Genomic DNA, 24,696 nt, shown 5'->3' on the forward strand with positions numbered 1-24,696 from the left:
ATATTATGAAAATTAACAGGATTGAAAACTACCGCTTAGAATATTTTGATTGCAAACATTAAAAGTTAGATTTATTTTATATTAGCTATTAAAAATTGTACATAAAGCAATAATTATATTTCAGTTTAATCGTAATTATATATCAAATATAACAAATTTTAAGCAAAAAGCTAGTTTTAGATAATAAATATATATAATATTTCATATCAAATTTCTGTAGAATATGCCAGAATAATTCGATAATATAATTTCTCGTGATAAACAATATCTTACTGATTTAAATCAAATCTGAAATGGTCATTTGTTAAGAAATATATATATATATATATATATATATATATATATACGAGTATATATCCGTAATTACATTACTTATCGGTATTAAATGAAATTAATCAACAAACTAATTTAGTTCTTTTCATTATTGATGCGCCATTCAAACTTCAAAATGAAGTTATTTTAAAGCTAATAAGTAATTTTAATTGAATAAATACCTTATTTCAATAAAATCCACACCTGGTCGCATTTGAATTTATGGCATGTGCATATAATGAGATATCCTTTAGCAAACAAACTCAGTTGTTCATGACTAAGTCTTCAAGCACCATTTATATCGGCGTGTCATCCTCTCTTTATTTATTCAAGCGAATTTTTCCTACCTTATCTTAAGTATATATAACAGAATTCTTGACGCAATTAGAACAAAGTAGTATCATTATATCGTGATATTGTGATCTATAATATAATTGCAATAAAAATGAAAAAAACAGTTCCTTTCTGTTTAACTTTGTGCCTTTTTCTTGCAAAAGTAGTGCATGCCGAAGGTAAGATGATCAATTATTTCATGGTAATCATGATGAATTGATATTAAAAGTGTGATATTGAAAAAATCAGGATAATCTTGTTTGTAAAAAGTGATCAACTATTGTACAAAAAACGCTATGGTCGTATTGTTCTAAATTTCGATGCGCTTTAAAACTAGTGGTGAATAAGTTGTGAAAAACAGCTAATTGACAGGAATTATTTTATGACAAAAGTTTGAATAATTAATTTATAGTCAATCTTAAGTTATTAACTTTTCATATTATTAGCACAAAACCCTAAATTAGGAAGTATGCCATAATACTTTGCTCAAATCTCCAAACAAGTTCAAATGTAAAGTTAGAATGTTTAGGAACAATAGAAAAGAATTTGGAATATCCCCGAATATTAGTGCAAAACTATATAATGAGTAAATAATAACATTTTATTAAATATTTTAAAATATATAAAAACTGTAAATTTGATGTGTAGTATATGTGAGATATCAATGTGGACCATAAAATTTATATATTCTGGTCTTTTTTATTGAAAAGAAAAGAAACGCGTTTATGGTAAATCAGTGAATTTTGCTAATTGGTCAAACAAACCATGTTTAAATGATAGAGATCGTCTAAGAAAAAAAAACTAGAGAATCCAATCGAACATACATTTCCAAAATATGTTCAGATGTTCTATTTCAATAATTTATTTTACGAAATATTAATAGAAAAAATAGATGCAAGTAATTTCAAGCGAATTTCAGCTCAATCATGTGTATTTTTTTAAATTATTTATTATTATTAGATATAATTTGTACATACTGTATCTCAGTTTTACAAATATTTGGTATAAGAGATCGCAGCAATGTTAATAGAATTTTACATTTATATCATGCTATATGTAATTATTTCATGAAAGTATTTCTTTCCATACTGCATATTAAAAATGTGACAAAAAAGTTTTACCATGTGCATGGAACTAACTAGACTTGCACCATATTGAATGTTTATCTAACAAATTTCTGATATCATTGAATTGCACAAACAGATAAATCGATTTTTAAAATGCCTATCTGATAGCATAGTCACTATAATAATTTTATAGTGCAAATTAAATAATATAATGATAACACATAGAACATTTCTATGATATTACGACGCAATTAGAATAAATGAAAACTGAAGAAAATTATGGCAATTAAAATTTTCTCGGATAGATGAATATCCGATAAAATACAATAAGAAAATTGCTTGATAAATATGACTCTGAGAATTAATATTTTTTTAATTAATTTTAAAACAAAACTATTTGTGTGCGACATTCTGAATTGCTTAATCTTTCCGTATTATTTAAATAACACTGATATTTATATTTGTTTGTTAACATTGATATTTATATAGATTTTCCATAAAAAAATAAATTTTTATGTAAAATAGGATAATTTGCAGCAAACGTTAAAATCTCAAATGAGACAAATAGAAAATAAACACAAATTGAATGTTTTTAACCGCTGTAATTGGTTCAGATAATTTCAAATTAAACAATTTATCTATTGAACATAATGAAAATATTTTTGATTTTTTTTAAATTTCTATGTTTTACTAGAACTTAATTAAATATAAATTAAATAAGTTAAAAATATATTTATACGAGAAAAGTCAAATTAATTACAAACAAATTTATAATTTTAGGCGTATTTTCAATTTAACCTTCTCCCTGCGACCGTCGCCTATAAGCGATATAAACTGTCTTTTGCAAAGGATTTAATATCTGTTACTCTGAGTATAATTATTGAGATTTCTAAGTTGTCATTCTGGATTTAAGATTTTTAGAAGTGTAATTTTTATTTTTAAATAGATTTACATTGTTAATAATTCGACATGGGCGACTAGCTAACTCTTATGGCAGTGTCACTTCTGCATAAAACACTTTTGTAGCAAAAGGTTTAATTAGTATTTATTGACATATTTAAATTTTTATATTTGAATGAACTATAAAATTATTAAATAATTCGTCAATTATTTTTGAACATGGAAATAGATGTAAAACAGTGACTAAAGATTATGAACAAAAAATTCTCTATACTACAATTTGTTTAAAATTGTCTATAATGCGTCAAAATTCAATATATTTGTCACATATTTTCGATAACTGACTTTCACTTTACACTTGGTAATTAACTTCTAATAATGCCTAGTCCTACAAGTTCAAATCATGGGTATTGTGACATTTATGACGATTTTTTAAAGCTTGTACATTTTTTTCTGAGGTATGCCACGTTTTGACTTTATACGTGAGTTATCATTCACACAAATGTGAGCGTACAGGATGAATGGGGACTTGGAAAACTTATATAACTAAAGATGATTGAATACAGAAACTAGCGGGGTGCATGGCATCGTGCCTTAAGGCAAATTGCTGGAACTTCCCGTACCGTGATTAAAAATCTTGGTACGGAATCAAAAAAAAATTACGCAAAATGTGTACATATTGATAAAATCTCTATAAAATATCTGATAATTTAATGTACATATGTACAATAAACATTTTTGACCGTAATCGCTGGATATGCCTTCCCAAAAATTTAATCAGTTCTTCATCTTGTCAATACAAGTAAAATCTTTTTTGAATTATTAAAAGCGGAAGCTCCGTTCTCTTAAAAACTGAGTTACCGTTTCTGAAACTTTTTGCTCCGTATCTACAGAACGGCTAAACAGTCGCCAAAAACTAATCAGCACACGTCTCCTTATCAATACAAATCGAATGTTTTTTGAAATATTCAAATCGGATGATCGATGTTCCCTAAATCGTCGACAAAACTTTGAATCCGCACACACACACACACACGCACATACACACATACACATACACACACATACACATCCATTTTTTCTAAGGTATGCCAAAATATTTAGAAACCTTTGAAACGTAAAGATATATAAAAAAAATTATTTTGAACTTGACTGAATCACATAGTCAAAAATATTCATTTAAAGTATATATGTGAGCTTTAAAACTTTAGCCAGAATTAAAATTGAAATATGAATTATTTTCGATATACAAAAAAAATTGAATGACATTTTTTTTCAAAAGCAATTGTTTTGTCAACACTAGCTGAAAGTGTTTTGAATCATTCAAATCTGATGCTCCGATCTCTCAAAAACTCAATTTCTATTTTCTGCATACTTTGCTCCGTATCTCCGAAACCTAATCGCCTTAACTAATCAGCACATCTCCTTATCAACAGGAATCGAAATTTTTGAACTATTCAAATCGGTTGATCCGTGCGCCCGAAAACGTGACTGAAAAATTGTATCCATACATACTTACATACACACACATCATTTTTTTCTGAGGTATGCCAAAGTGTTCAGAAACCTTCAAAACGTCGAGAAATGTAAAAATTTTCAATTTCGATTTTCGGCAGATTACAATAACTTACCCTACGGGAAGTTAACTAGTGATGCATCACATTGTGCCTTGAGGAAAATTGCTGGAACTTTCCGTACCAAAAACTAAATTATTAGAAAAAACTTTGGAAAATGTCGAAATATCATAGCGCGTAAGCGCCGCATAGTCGTCTAACGTATAAATATTGGTATTGAACGTACTCAAAATTTGTACTTATTTTATAATCTTTATAAAATATTTGATAATACGATGTACATATGTCATTTTTGATGACAATGATCATTTTTGACCGCCAAATTGCATTATTTTTAGTTTTTTCACTAGATCTCCGGAGACGCTCAACTTGTCTTTACAAAATTTTTGCCACTTCTTCATTTCGTCAATACAAGTAAAATATTGTTTAAATTATTCAAATCGGATGCTTCATTCTCTCAAAAACACAATTTTTTGCATATTTAGCTCTGTATCTCTGAAACGGCTGGACTCGTCTTTGCCAAAACTAAATTTTTATTTCCTGCACTCCTTGTTCCGTATCTTCTAAAGGGATGGTTGGCTTTTGCCAAATATAATCAGCACGTCTCCTTATTAATAGAAACCGAATGACTTTTGAATTATTTTAATCGGTTGATCCATGCACTCAAAAACGTAGACAAAAAAATTTATCCACACAAAACACACACACATACATCATTTTTTTTTAAAGTAAGCCAAAATATTCAGAAAACCGTAAAACGTAAAAATATGCAAAAAAATTTCAATATCTATTTTTGGACGATTACAATAACTTGACCTACGGAAAGTTAAAAATATAAATTATTTTTATTGAATTGAGAAGTTCTTATGAAGGCTTGATAAAAAATAATAAGGGTGTGAAATAAAAATTAAGCCAAAAACTGATTTGCAAAAAAAATCAATTTCATTACTAAAACCGATGATGTACGTGAATGTACACAGCTATTATTAAATTGTATGTATATACGCACTGTAAAAGATAAATAAGAGTAGTACCGCGTTTCAGGAGGGTTGACTATATACAATCCTACTACCACTGTCGCTTATTTGGAAAAGGCTAAAAGTGCCATAGAACACAAAATTGAAAAAAAATGTGTTTAATATTTGTAGTTATCGTTCGGCTTTAATTTCCAGATGCAAAATGAATTGATAAATTATTTAATAATTATTATTAGATTCAACTATGCATATGTATATATCTGGACTTATTTACTTGTGAACAATAATATACTTTCTTCAATAATCTCATGTCTTTCCTTCAAAGCTTTAAATTGTAATATTTAAGGTAATAAAATAAATTTAATATGACAAATATTCTTATTTTGACATTTCAGATTCAATAAAGCCGAACCTATAATTATTCTATTTAAATAGTTTAAATAATTTAAACGTTCGAAATCCTTATACACATATTTATTATATTTCACAAACTTTTTATTAATGATTTTAGTATGCATGGAGTGCAATGACTGCGATACATTCGAAGGCAAGATTGTTAGCATATGTAATGGAGAATTATGCTACGCTAAACTAGAAAAAGGTAAAATGTTTCAAAAATGTTGTTTATAAATTTATTTATATTACTATGAAACTATCCAAATTATAGGTTTTACAGAAACGGGTATGGCCTTTGTAGTAACCTACCCTTCTCGCGTGAAATAAGAACCGAGTTTGAATTTTGATCTTTTTGTTTTCATTTATATATAGTTTTTTAACTTGTATACATGCAATTTACATACAATTAATATGTATATATATATATATATATATATATATATATATTAATTGTATGTATAAAAATAAAAAATCACTATATAAAGATCAATAGAATGGAATAGTAGGGTAGACTGAGTGCGGTTGTGCCCCTTTTTTGATCAGCCACAATTTTGTCAATTTATGAATTGGGAGAAAAGTAAATTACTATTTAAATTTAAACATTTGTTTACGCGTAAATACTAAACCACTGTCCTTAAATACGTTGGATTAATCATAAAATCGAATTATACAGGAAAAGGGCGAGTGTCACAACCGTCCACACCTCAAGGACGGTTGTGACTGGCATAAAAATAAGTTGAAAAACAATAGGTATAAGCACCAAAATGGTTTATAACGACGTTATTGATAGAAATATGTAACACAACACAACATAATCTTTTGAATAAAGCTTATGAATATAATATAACAATATATAATAAAACATAATGTTTTAAACAAAGTTAACAAACAATTTTAGTAAAATCTGTTTTTTCTTGTATTGAGTTTTACTTTGTCTTTGTCTTTCGCATTTTGTGTTGTTTAAGTTAAATTTCTCTTTATCTGTTTAATTTTCACCAGAAAATGTAACCATATGTAACAGCCATACCCTACGCATACTTTCTAATCATTATTATGACTGAGCTAAACTATCTACGGAAAAACTAATTGCTGGTAATTAACTATTAATGTGATACAAGAAACTATTATTATTAAAAAAAATCGTCATAGAATTTTATTTTACTCTTTAAAAACGGTCTACATATACTTGTTTGAACAAATATACTCGTATGTCACCTTTCTCGCTTTGAACCCTATCTCAAAATCAGTATAATTTAGCTTTTATGGCACAAACGTACCCAGTCCATCCTATAGTTGAATATAATCGAAATTTAATTGTGTAAAATCTATTTTACAAAGAAAGTATGTAAAAATTCGTTAATAGGATAAGAAATATATACTAACAATAATAGAAATTGAATATAAAAATATTTTATCAACTTAGCAATATTATTTATACAGCAAAGCTTCAACGTGTAAAGTGGTAATAGAGTTATTATTTGTTTCAATAATAATATGCAAAAAAAAATTTTAGGTAAAGTTAATCGAGGGTGCGCAACGAAGGATATCTGCGATGGCAATACTCTTTGCAAAACTTGTGTCGGTGCTACATGCAATAATAAGGATTTCGAGCGCCCGTCATGTGCAACGGATGACGGAGGAGAAAAAAAATGTGAAGGATTGTGTTACATCTATGTTAACGGTAATAAATATATAATTGCAATCATTCATGAAACTAGACGCTTGTGGCATTGTGTCTTTATCTATTTTATATCTACATAATCCATGTTATAATTTGAAAAAATAGATGTGTATTGTTAGGTATATCTAACAAACACATCTATTTTTTCAAATTATACCAAAAGTGTTATACATCAATGTACCCTAAAATTTTGCATAAGTAAACCATCCTAACGTTGCTAATAAATATTTGCATATTTACAGGCACTGAAACAAAAAAAGGTTGTTTGGTCGATTTACCTGAAGCTGATTCGATTAGAAAAGAATGCGAAAATGCAACATCTGGGTCTTGTCTAAAGTGCAATAGTAACCTATGTAATAAAAATGATCCCCTGAAATGTGTAAAATGCAACGAAAATGATGACACCTGCACAAGCAACACTGCTGCGGAATTGGCAGCTAAAGTGGCAGTCTGCAAGATAAACGAAGATCGATGCTACGTCAGTCACGACAGTAAGAAATATTTAATAACACAAAAAATAACAAACACACACATATATATTTATAGTGGCTGTCCTGACAAACGTTGTTTTTTTTAAGTAAGGTGTTTCTAAACCATTTCCAGAGAATCCAAAAAATATTTTATTTTAAGGGGGTTGTTCTTTTTTTATTTTTCTTTGTTTCGGTTTTGAGATTTTTTGATATTATGAAAGATAAAAACCTTAGAATCATTTCAAAAAAAAATCATCTCAATATCTATTTTTTTGACGAAGTTATAGATATATATATCTCTATATGTATGATCCTCTGAAAGCGTTTTTTATCGCTCCGCGAGCTATTGTATGCCAGATTCCTCTTTTTCATTATAATACCTCATGCACATGACCTTTTTAATGTGTCAGCATCTTTGAACACCATGGTGTATTTAGTACATTAAATTAAATGGTGTATTCAGTACATTATATTAAGAATTTTAAATACGTTTTTCTCAAATTGACTTTTTTCAATGCGGTGCCACAAATTAAACAAAAACTACAAGTTGGATCGACTTGCATTTTTTTTTAATTTGTTCACCACTGCAATACCTAGTCCCCCTACCTCAAACAACTGGATAAAATTACGCAAAAAAAATTTGCGAAGCTTCTCGCCCCAAAAAAAGGCCTTTTTTGACACTTTTTTTTTAAATAGCTGCCATTTTTTTCCTTCTTGCTTTTTTTCTTTTATTTTGGTAGGGGGACTGGAAACAAACTTCTTCTTCAACGTAATTTCTTTTTTTTTTGTTTCGGGCGATGCGCAACGGATTTATCTGTGGCACCGCAAAAGAGATCGATTTTGCAAGACCGACTTTGGCGCCCCCTGGTTAAAAAATGACGGCGCAAAAAGAAAGAAGAAAATCACGTAATATTCTATGATCTTGTAATTTTTGTTTAAAAAAAACCGCATGTCGCTATGATAAATACATTTCGAGAAAAAATAAAAACAAATACCTTGCATTTTTTGTAACGAAAAAAGAACAACCCCCTTAAGTGTGTAAGAATGTGTTGTTTCAGTGCTATAGACAATGATGTAAACATAACCTTAAAGTCTACTTGTTTAATATTATATAATTTATATCAAGAATTGTCGTTTGACCTTATTTTGTTAATACAAACAAACTGGAAGTTTTATCCACTTTCTATGGAAACCATGGTGTAATCTATAACGTTTTAAATTTTTCATATTTTTTTTGACTTCTGGATTTTGTAAATACTACTACTAAGCTTACACAAAATTATGCAAGGAGAGATATAAAATGAATTAAATATTTCTTCTTTGACCCTCTATTTAAAAAGTTTTAAGTAACATTCCATGAATTAAAGTAAATTTAATAAAAATGATATATAGGAGGCACAATTTGACCTCGACTTTAAGCAAATATGAATTATATTGTTATATAAATTATATCATAACAGAAAGCACATATCAAACAATATGACTATATTCAGTAAAACTGCCAGCTACTTCATCGTTGTAAAATGTGCTTTTTTGTGTTTTCCAAAAATTTGTTATCTGTTCCTTTTCATCCCATAGAGGGATAACTTGGAACGGCCGGGTGGCAAAACCATTTAACATTTGACGTATGAGCCTTTGTTACATTTCAAATTACGCTTCCACAAAAAAAATTAAAAATGTAAAGTTTCTACGTCATTTTGAAATAATGTTTTGGCTTTTGCAAAATTTCTTGATCAGATCAAACATTTCAAGACTAAGACTGGTCAAATCGGTTCAGTCCTTTTAGAGTTTTAACACAATTTAGAGCTCCATTTTTATATATAAGATTTATATAAGTTCCTATTTTTTTTAGTTTGTAAACTAAAATTTATAAAATGTCAGCAATTTTCTACAATCTTTGATGGCGACCTGCACGGAAGAAATTATTCACATTAGAAAATAATTAAATGTCAGTTTAAATAGATATTGATATTTTATATCATTTTTTATTTGAAGCATGTCATAGTTGTTTTTGTTTAGATATGAAGATTTTTAATATTAATGAACAAATAGTTAGACTATAATACTACTATTAATATTACTAGCTACCGGTAAATTTTGTCCAAAATTATGACATCATTTTTGCTACGTTTTTAATATTGAGATAGAAAATAAACTATAAAAAAATTTATTTACATTAGTATAAGTCTAAAATGATAGCATATCTGTGGCAACTAATAAGGTTCATCTAGGGCACTGCATTTTATAAGATTTTTAACAAGGAAGAAATGCTACACATATAAATTTATTGGAAGTTTTAAGTGAATGGACAGTTTGTGACAGGATGCAAAAGATGGTTCGAAAAATTTAAAACAGGTAATTTCGACCTTTCTGTTCCGGGCGACCATCTTATATCGATGACGACAACATCGAAGATCGTAGAAACGCTTAATCAAGCTCAACAAACCATTTCAGGCCATATTGTGGTTTTGTGCCACATGAAAAAGTCAGAAAAATTTGGATGATCGAGTTGCCATTTGCACATCTTTGCTGTGCCCTTTTTATTCTGATGATAACTGGGAATGAAAAGTGGATTACATATTAGCTTTTATTATCAAATATTTTTGACCTGAGAAACATTTTTTATGCACAGAAAATTCAAAAAGGAAAAATATGCCAAACGAGGACTGGTTAATTTTTTTGCATCTAAAGATTAAACATTCCACAAAAAATGGTATATACAAATTACCCTCACGCTAGCAAGATATTATTAATAAAAATGGCAATTATATTGTTCATTACAATTAATTTGCGAAAGAAAAAAAAGTATTTTGTTACATTCCACAAACGGACAGAACATTCTTCGGTTGAATATATACATTATCAATGAAAGTCGAAACTATGGACTGCCTCATTCTCAGTGTAAAAATATAAATTCACAGTGAAAGGGTCTAGCTCTAGAGTCAAAATTAATTAATAGCGGCATGAAAATTTGTATTAAATATATGTATATGTTACACATTTTTGTCAGTAATGATTTTCTATTTAATTTATTGGCAAATGAAAATTTTCTTGTGATATTAATTGGTATTTTTCAAAAATTTCAGTTAACAATAGGAATGCTCGTGGTTGTACGGTTAAAGAAAGTTGTGACTCGACTAACCGAGAAAAAATGTGTTGCGAGAAATCGGGTTGTAACGTTCAAAAACTTCCAGAACTAAGAAACGAATGTTTCAAAGATGCAGGAAAGACGAAGACCAAAGTTTGTATGAATCCAAAGGACGACTGCTATTCAAAAATTGAAAAAGGTATATCATACAATATTTTTACATTTTATGCTAGTTAACTAGTTAATTAATTTATTAAAAAAATTAATTGGGTAATTCCATTAATATTTTTTTGTTAATTTATTTAATTTTTGCTCTATTTATTATTTGTTCACTTAACTAAATAGATAAGTGCAAAACCACTTGTTGAAATATTTAATGCATTAATTTGTTTGATATCTTATTTTCATTTATGTTGAAGATAGTTCAGTCATGTTATTTGTAATTATTTTGCCATGCCATTTTTCCCATATTTCCTCTTTACGTTACAATGATTTTAGAGACTCTATTATGTTTCTCGAATAGAGTAATACTACAAGAATAATATAAAAAATTCAGAAAATTCTTTTGTAATATTATTACATCCACTAAATAATTAAACAAAATAAAGCAATATTTTCAATATTGGGAATTTACTATAAGGAATTATATAGTAAATCTTTTGCTCTATTTTTTATTTTCAGGTGTCATTACTCGAGGATGCAAATCAGATCAGGGTAACGATTGTAATGCAAACTCTGATTCATGTAAAATATGCCACGGGAATAAATGCAATAAACAAATCACTTGCAAAACATGCAACGAACTTATAGCCAAGAATTGTACGTCCGCAATGTGTGATAATGACAAATGCATCTCACAAATTAAAGGTAAAATTTATTGAATATTAATTTCAGTGAACTATAATATTACGAATAATAATTTAACTTTGGCACCACTTTATATATTTCACACAAAGGCCTTGCGTCACTTGAAACAATATTTTGTTTCGCAAAACTAAATAGGGAAGACTGGGTACGGTTGTGCACTTTTTTTTTGATCAGCTATATTTTTGTTAAAATACTAATTAGCTGAGAGAGAAGTAAATTAAATGGTAATTTTGACAATTGTCAACGTGAAATACTGAAATATGATCCTTAAAAACGGACATGGATTAGTCATAAAATCCGGCCACTACCCCAGGACGGTTGTGACAGGCATAATAATAGGTTGAGAAGTAATAGCTACAAACCTGAAAAAAATTTTTGATGACTTTTGTCATTATGTATTTAAAATATGTAAAACAACATAATCGTTTAGAGAAAGCTTATAAATATAATATAACAATATATAACTTTTTCCTTGTATTAAATTTTTCCTTTTCTCTCTCTTTCTTATTTTGTCTTATTGTTAGCTAAGTTAAATTTTCCTTTATTTGTTTAATCTTTAACCGAAAAGGTCAGCCATATGTCACAACCGTACCCAACGCACACTTTTGAAAACAAATCATTGTTATGACGGAGCTAAATTATCTACGCAAAAGTTAATTGCTAGTAATTAACTACTAATGTTTAACTTACAGCAAAATAACAAGCAAAATAATCTATCTGTAGCAATTATTATTAAAATAAATCGAACAATAGAACTTACTTTTGACTCTTTAAAAGCAATGCGGTGTACAGATCATGTTAATATAAGGCAGTGACTATAAACAATTATGGAAACTTGTTCGAACAATCATACTTCATCTTTCTCTCTTTGGAGCCTATCTCAAAATCAGTATAGTTTAGCTGTTATGACAACTGTCACTACCGTAACCAGGCACAACGGTACCCAGTATCTCCTACTGAATTCATTTTACATATCTTTAAAACACTTTGGGACATAATTTATGCGATTCAATCAATCACATAATGTGCAAAATTACAAACATTATAAACCAATTTAACACTCATCTACATTTTGTGTGAGTAGAAGGAATCTGAATTTTAAATAATTCCGTTTAATTTTTCGTACTTTTTTGTACTTTTTGGATGTATTCAGCATTTTTTTCTTTATTATAATTTATATCTTCAACCCTTAAAATTGAGTTTTGTTCTATAATTCTTTTTTTTCGATATTTTTTTAAATTATTGATTGCTAATACATAAACTAAATAGTAGTATAAGTAGTCCTGTACTTTATAAAATTTAATATTCAATTTTAAGTTTTATATTAAACTAGCAAACCGGGCGAACTGCGTTTCACCACCAGATGGTTTCATGTTTTGTAACATTTCGTTTGGTGATTAAAAGATGAAGAAAAAAATTGTCTGCTGTTGAAATTGAATAAAAAATTGCACAATACACGTGATTGATTTGATGGTTTTCAATTGAAATGCTAGGAAACGAATAACTTTTTTTTACTATTTTTGCACAATTTCACAGTGAACACAATGCCGGTTTGTCACATAAAATTAACTAAGCAGAGAACAATGAGTAAAATCGTCGAAATCGGTTCGTGCGTTCTGGAGTTATATCGTCAGAAAGAAAAAACCGACTTATTTTTATATAATAGATTATATCGTCAGGAAGGAAAACTCGACTTATTTTTATATAATAGATAAACGTAAGCGTTATTCAACTAATTAATTAAAATTACCTTCATCAATACTTTCCGACATTTTCAATAATAAATATTATATTAGCTAATTAGCTAATCAAAATAAGATTGTTTATATAAAAATAGAATTAGGCTACATTCAAACTACACGATTCGATTATTAAACTAACTCTGAAAACTTATGCGTCCAGAATTATCATATTTGCTCGGATTGTAAGCCACCTGAAATGCTTTAGAGATATTTAACATAAAGATGTACACATAATATTATATGTAGCTGTAATAATCCAAAAAAAATGAAAAACTGAGTTAGGCCGAATTTAAAACGGCTTATATTATCTTACAGGTGGTAAGATGGAACACCGGTGTGCCGCTAAAGAAGAAAAGTGTGCGGGCGAAGACGAATGTGCAACGTGCGACACTGCGGATTGCAATTCGAATTTTGCACCTACAACTTGGCTGAAATGTCACAAATGTGAAGGATCCCAATGTCTCAGTCAGAGAAACCCGGATCAAGCAACGTATTGTGAAAAATATACTAAAGACGATAAATGCTACACCCAAGTCAGCCGTGAGTAGGAATATTTAATTCTTTTAAGGTTGCTTCAATTATAATTTAATATTAGTGCAATATGTTTTGATTTGAACATTCTAGTCTATAAATAATTATTTTTGCGGTTTTGATAAATTTGAAATTTTTGTGAAAGTCTGATATTTTTAAAAAAAATTTTAAAAATTAAAAAAAAGAAAGATGCAACTATTAAAAAGTGATTCAAACTTATGGTGAAATTGTTTACTTATTGTCATATTTGGCCTCGAGCTTACTCATTTATATTCTACAAAACAAAGTTCAAGCCTTTTACATAATAAGCTCAAAACAACAAAAATTACACGCGAAAGCAAAAAAATGTATCAAAAAAATATTTCAAGATAAATATATATTATCTAGTATCTCTATCGCAAATATATGATATCACAATGAGAATGATATGTATTATATCAATTCTCATGTATTATATTATTCCTAATGCTTTACATTCTGAAAATATAATCTAAACGACAGTTTAAAAAATGTATGCATTCTTTTCAAATTGAGCAATAATGAAATTAAGAATATGCAAGGGCTACTGAAAAGTTCCATTCTGAATGATATGAGGAGCAACGCAAATTCATTATTCAACTATATACGTAGGGGTGAATTTTTTTTCATAATTATTTATGAGTGTTTTAGCATATAGCAAGTTATATAACCTAATTATATTCTATGAACAATAAAAACTATTTTATATCGATCGATATAATGATTCGATATAATCCTCGTGTCGTCCTAGACACAATTCACGATTGATAGAAATGTTAATGAAAACGCCCAGAATTGTAATTAAACCAGTAGTTTCTTAAGAAAAATTAATGAAGCTTCCTGTACCGTACTGATTTGTGAGAAGATCTAAATTTCTTGTATTTTTTTTAAAATTGTGAAATAATTTCAAAACTAGTTGGGCGCATGGCATCGTGACTTAAGGCAAATTGCTGGAACTTCCCGTACCAAAATTTTTTTTTTAAAAAAGATTTACATTTTTGAAAAAAAATTACTCTAAAAAATTAGATTTTTGAGAAACTATAAATATTTGACAAAAATTTACTTTTTTTTTGAAAAAAATACTTTTTGAAGAAAAGTGTATTTTGAAATATTTTGGAAAATCTGAACTTTTTTTCAAAGCAATCGTACAGCATTAACTGCATAGAGACGAAATATCGAAGCGCATAATCGCCGCGCCGCCGACTAACGGATAAGCATTGGTACGGAACCCATAGGAATCTAAACAAAATTTATACTTATTGTTAAAATGTCTATAAAATACCTGATAATTTGATGTGCATATGTCTAATGATCATTTCTGACCGCCAGATGGCATTTTTTTTACTTTTTTCACTAGATCTCCGAAACCGCTAGACCTGCCTTCATAAAAATTTGATCAGTTCTTCATCTTAATACAAGTAAAATGTTTTTTGAATTATTCAAATCGGACGCTCCGTTCTCTTAAAAACTGAGTTACCGTTTTTGGCACTTTTTGCCCCATATCTTCGAAAGGACTAGACCTGCCTTCGCCAAAAACTAATCAGCACGTCTCCTTTTCAGTACGAATCGAATGTTTTTTTAATTTTTCAAATCGCTTCATCCGTGTTCCCGAAATCGTCGACGAAAATTTGTATCCGCACACACATACATCCATTTTTTCTAAGATATGCCAAAATATTCAGAAACCTCTCAAACGTAAAGATATATAAAAAAATTTATTTTCGATTTTTTTGCGGTTACTCTAACTACCCTACGGGAAGTTAAAAATAGACTTTTTTCAAAATTTTAAAACCCATTCGGATCGAAGTCGGTTGAACCATACTATCGAAAATGTCGAGTAGGGTTTATACAAAAACCGACATTTCAGAAAACCGGTTTTCGAATTTTAATTTTACTAAAAAACCGGTCCGGTTTTCGAATTTTATATAGAAAAATTTTTGCTCAAATATTCTGTAATTTATCCGCACATTTAGAGTAATTTAGAGCAGTATTTGACTGGATTTATTTATTGTTAAATTTTACAGATAGTAAACAAAATTATTTTAATTTTAATTACTAGAACTAAAAAATAATAGTTTATCTTGACTAAATAACTTTGAAAATAATTATTCGTTATTTATGCATCATTTTTACATATAAGAATGAATATTTTTATGACAGTGAAAGGAAAGTTTTCAAATAAATATAAACAATATATTTTTAAATAAAAAAAAATATTAAGTTAAAAAAAAATAAAAAAATTAGATACATTTTGATACATACTTGTTAATATCAATTTTAATTTTAAAAGCAATTAAGCTAAACTCGGGTATCGTCTGTTCCGAGCAATTTTAATTAATTAATTTTAAACATTCTAATTGTATTTTTGTTTAATAAAATATGATTTCAAAAAACTAAGAACGTCTATCGAATTGCTACTTAGCCGTGTCCTCTGTTTACTCACAAAATTTCCTGAAATAGAAAATACTTTCATACTTGCGGCCGAATTAAACTTAATTGTTTTGAAAGCCTGATATAATAATTCTAAATTTTTTGTTCTTTAATTTGTGGCTTCTAGGGTTTAAAACTCTTTTTTTTAAGTTTGAGTAGAGGAAGTTACTTCTTTAAGAAGAAGTCACACTGATTTAAATTAATATACACTGGTATAAAAATCTAAATTAATATATATAAAACCTTTCAGACCATTGCAGACTGATAAGATATCAAATGCTATTGAACCGATATGATTTCAAGAATCAAAACGCTTTCATCTATCTTTTATATTTGGCTATATTTGTCGTTTTCCATTTATACAGTGAAAACCGACTTTTTTCACTAAAAAACCGGTTTTCGAATTCCATAATTTTTGCCAAAAAACCGGTTTTTAAAACCGGTTTTTGAAAACCGACAAACCCTAATGTCGAGGATGTTTGTTTGGACTATATAAGTGAACTTTATACATAAATCTAAAATCTAAGAAGCGAAACCAATTTTTGTGCTTATTAAAATATCTTATAATTTTTTTTACAAATGCCTAATAATCATTTTTGACCACCAAATGACATTTTTTACAACTTTTTTTTTTGCATCTTCCAAAACGCTAAACCATTTTTTTCTGAAAAAATAATTAATTCTGCAATACAAGTGAAATGTTTTTTGAATCAATCAAATCGTACGCTTCGTTTTTTCAACACCTGATTTTTTTGCACTTTCGCCTGGTATTTCTGAACGGCTGGACTTGCATTTATAAAACTAATCCGCACGTCTTCCCATCAATAGAAATCGAATGTTCTTTGAATCATTCAATTCCATTTCAAAATCGTCGACGAAATATTATATCCGCTCGTACATACATACATACATACACACACCTACATAAATACACACGTACATACATTCTAAGATATGCCAAAATGTTTAGAAATCTTTGAAACGTAAAAATATATACACATTTACGTAACTTAACCTACGTAAAGTCAATAATTTCTGATTGACTATTTGTAGAATTGCAATGAATAAAAATTAAATAAATGGTTCCCATAACATATTGATTAACTTCCCGTAGGGCAAGTTATAGTAATCGCAAAAAAATCGAAAATGAAAATTTTTGCATTTTTCGACGATTCAAAGGTTTCTGAATATTTTGGCATACCTTAGAAAAAATGGATGTGTGTGTGTGTGTGTGCGTGTGTGTATGCGTGTGTGTATGTATGTGCGGATACAAATTTTCGTCGACGATTTCGGGAACACCGATCAACCGATTTTATTAATTCAAAAAACATTCGATTTGTATTGATAGGGAGACGTGCTGATTAGTTTTTGGCGAAGTCAGGTCTAGCCGGTCCGAAGATACGGGGCAAAAAGTGCCGAAAACGGTAACTCAGTTTTTAAGAGAACGGAGCGTCCGATTTTAATAATTCAAAAAACATTTTACTTGTATTGACAAGGTGAAGAACCGATCAAATTTTCATAAAGGCAGGTCTAGCGGTTTCGGAGATCTAATGAAAAAAGTAAAGAAAAATGCCATTTGGCGGTCAAAAATGATCATTAGACATATGCACATCAATTTATCAGATATTTTATAGAGATTTTAACAATAAGTATAATTTCGGTTTACATTCCTATGGGTTCCGTACCAATGTTTACGCGTTAGACGTCGACGCGGCGCTTACGCGGTTTGATATTTCGTCTTTATGCAGTTAAAGCAGTACGATTGCTTTGAAAAAAAGTTTAGATCTTTCAAAATATGTCAAAATAAAGAAAGCATTTTTTTTTCAAAAAAAAAATAAATAAAAAAAAAATAAAAATAAAAAATTAAAAAAAATTTTTTTTCAAAAAAAAGTAATTTTTTGTCTAATTGTTTGTCAAAAATCTTATTTTTTCGAAGTAAATTTTTTTCAAAAATGTTAATCGTTTTTCAAAAAATAATAATTTTTGGTACGGGAAGTTCCAGCAATTTGCCTTAATTGCCTTAAGACAGAATTCCACTTACAGCTAGTTTTGATATCAAATCTCTATTTCCAGATAATACAGTTAGTCGCGGCTGCCTCTCGGATTTGGCAAACCCCCAACACTGCAATCTGAACCGCACTTTCAGCGATTTGCGAGAGGCGGCTTTTGCAATGGATGGCTCCGAGGTCTGCGTGACGTGCGTGGGTAATGCCTGCAACTCGGCCGCCTTGAAGCTGCAGCCGCTGCTTTGCTACCAGTGCGACGCAAAAGTGCCAGGATGCGGCCCCGAGTTGAACTCGACTTTGCAAGCGGAAAAATGCGTAAATCCAATGCCGGACGGATCCAACGACCGTTGCTACTCCCATAAAACTGGTAATGCTAATGCTATAAAATATGTTTCTATTTTATATGATAATGGTATTTTAACCCTTTCGACTAGGATGCCGCCGCTCCTGCGGCAAAATTCATATAAATCTCAGAATTCGCGAGTGGAAAGTGTTAATAGGTTTAACTATCCCAATGAGAAAATGTTTTGGCCAAAAAATCAAAATTCCTAATTCTCTGTATTTAGGTCATTTTCAATTATTTGCCAACTATTGCATGGATTCGTGCCTTAGGGCAAATTACTGTAACTTTCCGTATCAAAAATTAAAATTTTAAAAGCCTTATTTTTTTTGTTGAAAATTTCATAAAAATGAGATTTTTGAAAATTTTGAAAAAAATTACTTTTTGAAAAATTAGATTTTTTGTATCTTCTGATATTGTTTGAAAATTTGGAACATTTTTCCAAGCAATTGTACTGTGTGGCGGTTTTAGAGAAGAAATATCAAAGCGCGCAAGCGCCACGTCGCAGACTAACGGATAAACATTGATACGGAAACCATATAAATGCAAAAACAATTTATACCTATTGATACATTCTCTATAGAAATGATAATTGATGCGCATACGACTAATGAGCATTTTTTTGTCTTTTTTACTCGATCTTTAAATCCGCTATCGCTTAAAACCGATCTTTAAAGTGGGGTGTATGGCATCGTGCCTTAAGGCAAATTGCTGGAACTTCCCGTACCGTAACGAAATGTTCGAGGAATATTAAATGTTTTCAAATAGACTATTATAAATGCATGCTGTAACATTGTCTAATATTTATAAGAATTATAATATATAAACTGAGTTGCAAGGTTGAAATTATTTGTTTAAAGTATATTAGATCTATGGTCAGAATTAAAAAATAAAATCTGAATTATTTTCGATATACAAAAAATTAAAAAAAAAAGAAAAAAAAGTTGAAACATTTTTTTTCCAAAATCAATTATTTTGTTGAAACAGCAGAAAGTTCTTTGAATCATTTAAATCGAACGCTTAGTTCTCTCAAAAACTGCCATTTTTTACATATTTAGCTCCGTATCTTCGAAATGGCTGGGCCTGCCTTTGCCAGAAACTAATAAACACTTCTCCCAATCATTACTAATTGAATGTTTTTCAGATCATTCAAATCGGATACTCCGTTCTCTCAAATAGTCGATTTCTATTTTCTGCACTCTTTGCTCCGTATCTCCGAAACGGCTGGACCTGCCTTTGCCAAAAACTAATCAGCTCTTTTCCCTATCAATAGGAATCGAATGTTTTTTGAACCATTCAAATCGGTTAATCCGTGCGCCCGAAAACGTGACTGGAAATTTGTATCCATACATACATACACACACACACATACATCCATTTTTTCTGAGGTATGCCAAAATGTTCAGAAACCTTCAAAACGTCGAGAAATGTAAAAATTTTCAATTCCGATTTTCGGCCCATTACAATAACTTACCCTACGGGAAGTTAATTAATTATTGATATTTTAAGCAACTCTTAATATGATGTAATATACAACAGAATATATACTAACAGGAGATTGAAAAATATAAATAAAAAAAGTAAATAAATATAAATTGTAAATAATAAAAATATTAAACACATGTAATTTAAACCCAGGTGACAATATAAACCAAGAGCAAGCAACTTTTTTAACCGACGGGCCAATTTAAATTTTAAAATTTTATGGCGGGTCGCAGGTAATTTATATATATATATATATATATATATATATATATATATATACTAGCTGACCCGGCAAATGTTTATCCTGCATGAAATGTTTTTAGAAAATTATTAGTATAAAAAATAACTAACTAGTTTTGAATATATAAATATGTGGTATATGAATGAAAGGGGCAACTAACCACAACTAACATAAATTGCATTGATAATTATAAAATAGAAGAGTGAAGATTTGGAGTTGTATGTAGTTTTCCAGCGACTTTTCTTTTGTAGACCTGTGTAATTGTTCGTACACATACGTACTTAAGAAATGGCATAATTGTCTTTGCGTTTTTTTATAGCGGAAATTTCTTATGGCTGACATGAGATTCATAAAAATTTTGGATATTTACTGATTTTTTCAAAATCTGTATTATTCTGTATACGGATCACTTCCTGTGATGGTATTCATGAAGTGTACCTACATCGATGTTATATAGCGAAGAAAACATTTACATGAAAACAGCTACCTTCTTAGATTTGAACATATGAAAACACAATTGAAAGTTCACATTTTCTTTTTCTAAATATGGGAAGTGAAACACAAGAGTCTGTAATAGATATTTTTTCCACAATTTTAATTTGCACTCAAAGTATTTGAATTTTATCATACAAATTGCAAATAAAATGTTCTTTGCCTTGAAGTTCCACATAGAGATCCTTGAAAAGCTGTGTGATGTCGATAAGACATACAAAATGGCACGCCGATTTTTATTGCCAAAATGAGAAAAGGTTTATACCTTTATATCCAAGAAATATTGAATTTTGCAATTTGGGTCGCATACACCTCTATTGAGCTAACGTACTTTGGTATTGAAAATCACATCATATTCACGCTCTAAACTGTTCTGGAATTCTTTAAATTCATGGAGATTTAACCCTCACAACTTCATAAGATTTACTTAATTAATTATTTTAAATTAGGAAATGCGTTGTTGATATGTTTTTGGACAAGTTCTCAATTTTTCTTGCAGTATTGAAGATTGTGAAACTAATATTCAAAGTAATATTTATTTAATCGGAAAATGCTATTTTTGCCAACAATAGTTTTTACCAGTATTTGACTGAACAAAATTAACCTTCACTGCCATATTTGATAAGATATCTAGAAAAATAATCTGTTGCTGAGAAATGCTTGGCGGGCCGCAGAAAAACATCCGGCGGGCCGCGGGTTGCTTATCTTTGATATAAACCAATATAGGGTAAGAACATATTTTTTTAATGATTTGATGACGAATCTCAATTGTTTTTACTTATCTTTGGTTCATTGACTACCATAAAGATACTATCTTAATTAAGTAGGAACTATAATAACACATTTATTAAGGAAAAGTGCAACCAATTACAAAACCCATTTTGTCCATTTTGTCCATATAGTACGGGAAAAATAGGACATAGCGAGATGCTAATTTTTAAGAAAGCAGTTTGCAAATAAATCGTTTAGTCTTCTTTGGGACATTAGCACATAAAGCATAAACCCAAAGGGTACAAATCATACATCGTAACCAATCTTCAACGGACCCAGAATGGAAAAAGAGTTTTGCAATAAATGCAAGTCTCTTCTTTTTACTAGTGGATCTTTTGGTCTGTTTTTAGCATTATTTCTTGCATAGTAGAAACTTTGTTTAAATTTAATTTTTCTTCTTGCGAAATAGTACTGTGTCATTTTGTCCATTTTGTAAGTATGTCATTTAGTCCGAAATTGAATAATTAATCAAATATCCACCAAAAATCTGATTATTGATTTGATAAAATTCTGATAAAATTGATTGAAATTGTTATTACTAGCATCCGTTATTGATTTTAATTTTAAATAATTACGAATATCAACAAATAGGTTCCCCAAAAAACATGAAACTCCCTCAAAATAAACTACGGCAAGACGCTCAACATCAAACAGGTTATATTACAGGTTGTTATTATGGTTTTCTTCCTGTTAGACTGTCGCACGTGAATAAATCTAGCAAATTTTTGAATAAGGCCACTGAGTCATTTTGCCTATATATACCATTTTGTCCACATTTTCCTTAATTATTTATTAAAAAAAACATAATATCATTTAACTCAATATTCTTAAGTACTAAATTTTATTAATTTTTCAGAAATCAAACGCGGATGTCTGTCAGATGTCGCAAAAGACGAGAAATGTATGAAAGGCGACACATGTCACGTTTGCGATAAAAATGGATGCAACAATCAACGCTCGGGACAAGAAACTAGAAAACCATTTATTGCTTTATACTTAGTTCCAGTTCTAGTAACAATGTTCTTATTTAAATAGATATTTTTTTCATTTATCTTTCTAAAAATTGATAACAAACATTGCCGTGCTTTTTCTAAAATTTATTTTACGTATTACGTATCTAGCACAAATAATTATCATAATTTTTACAATTTTGATAACGATTACAGATATCTACACTTTGTCGGAAGGTTCGCATTCAATAGTTTTAAAAATTAAACGATATGCTTAATTAGTTCAGAACCTAAAAAATATCATAAACAACTTTAATATAAATTAATGTAATCACATCATTATGCTTTATAGTAAATATTTTAAATGTTATAAATTATATATTTTGAAAACATAGTTATTCTATGCAAATTACGCAAATATGAACAAATTTTTATCAACATAATATTATTTATGATATAATAGTAATGTCCGAATTTAAAATATACGTTCTCGTATGAAAATATTATACAAATCAAACAATGCCTATTCGAAGCGAAATATCTAATTAAGAAATTTATTTAAATTATAAAACTGCCAAAAATCATAACTAATACAGTAAAAATGTATGTATGCAGATATAAACCGTATATATATATATATATATATATATATATATATATATATCTTGGATTACAATATTGACATACCTAGAATTAGGAGGAGTCTCATTTTGAAGTAATTAAATTAAGACTGTAGTAGTTTGTTTGAAAATGATAAATAAAATAATTTGATGACACTGTATTTTAAATTAAAATTATTGTTATATATATATATATATATATATATATATACTTATGCATTTGCCTCGCTACAGTATTTAGCAACTTAAATTATTATTTGCATTCTATATGCTATTTTATTCAATAACAACATATTGATTTTTATATTTATTAAGAGTAATGACCGAAAGATCACTTACAATATCCATGTTTTCACAATATCTCACAACTGCATGATATCAGGTTGCCTGAGGTTGAAATATCAGACGATGAACCCCGAATTAAATATATAGAAATGATGTTTTAATAATAATATTTTTTATACCTTTCATTATATTGAATTAATGGTTCATTATTCATATTAAAAAGTCTCCGATGATTCCATCGGCATCAGCCGAACAGGTCACATCGTCTCTTGTGAGCTAAACCATTACATAATCATATATTTTCGATAGTAGTGAACATTATAATTTATATATTTTATCAGTGAAGTGAATTCATTTAGTGTTATATAGAAGTTTAATTTATTTTATATATGCTCCCTTCGCCTGAAGGGAGCAATTATTCAATACCGCCCCTTGTTCAAACGGAACAAGTATTATCTGATGATTCGCAAACAAATTCAGAATTTATTCAAAAACTTCAAAAGTTTGCAAAAACACAATTTAATATGGATACGTCAAGTTCTCAAATGACTTCACAAATGGAAGTGAGTAAACAAAGCAATGAAATAAATGAACCAAATGAATCAAATGAACCAATTAACCCAAACCCGTGGCAGCAGGTTGTCCACGGTATAAAAAGAAAACGTTTTGTAAATAACAACACTAATTCTACTCCTACGTCGAATAGATTCGACACGCTTATTAACGAAGATAACAATAATCAGGAAACAAATAGTAACATAATTAAAACAAAAGTAACTCCACCTGTATTTCTATATGGTGTTAGAGATTTTAAATTAATGATTAGTAGTTTAAACACAGTGTTTACTAGTGGTCAATATACAACGAAAATCCTGCCGGACCAAATTGTCAAGATTAAAATGGATAGTGCCGATAATTACAGAAAATTTATTCATTACTTGCAAGAACGCAACACAGTATATCACACATATCAAATAAAGTCAGAAAGATCGTATCGAGTGGTTTTAAAATACATGCATCATAGTACAGATATAAATGAAATTAAAACAGCGATTGAAAAACCAGGTATACATAAAGTGCGTAATATATTAAATGTTTTGCAACCTAAAACAAAACAACC

The 24,696-nt window shown here is 29.0% G+C and overlaps 1 protein-coding gene across 1 annotated transcript; it reads left to right on the forward strand.

Moving 5' to 3' along the window:
- Window positions 1-683: 683 nt before the first annotated feature.
- LOC113378517 (neurogenic locus notch homolog protein 1-like) lies at window positions 684-23,381 on the forward strand. Its single transcript, XM_026619059.1, has 9 exons — window positions 684-824; window positions 5,675-5,764; window positions 7,073-7,240; window positions 7,483-7,731; window positions 10,797-10,997; window positions 11,480-11,665; window positions 13,723-13,947; window positions 18,460-18,759; window positions 22,578-23,381. The coding sequence occupies exons 1-9, from the start codon at window positions 758-760 to the stop codon at window positions 22,754-22,756; spliced, it is 1,665 nt and encodes a 554-aa protein (XP_026474844.1). The 5' UTR covers window positions 684-757; the 3' UTR covers window positions 22,757-23,381.
- Window positions 23,382-24,696: the final 1,315 nt, after the last annotated feature.

Source organism: Ctenocephalides felis, unplaced genomic scaffold (assembly GCF_003426905.1).
Source record: "Ctenocephalides felis isolate EL2017-DRISC unplaced genomic scaffold, ASM342690v1 CF-g0.4_SCAFFOLD_01886, whole genome shotgun sequence".
NCBI lineage: Eukaryota > Metazoa > Arthropoda > Insecta > Siphonaptera > Pulicidae > Ctenocephalides > Ctenocephalides felis.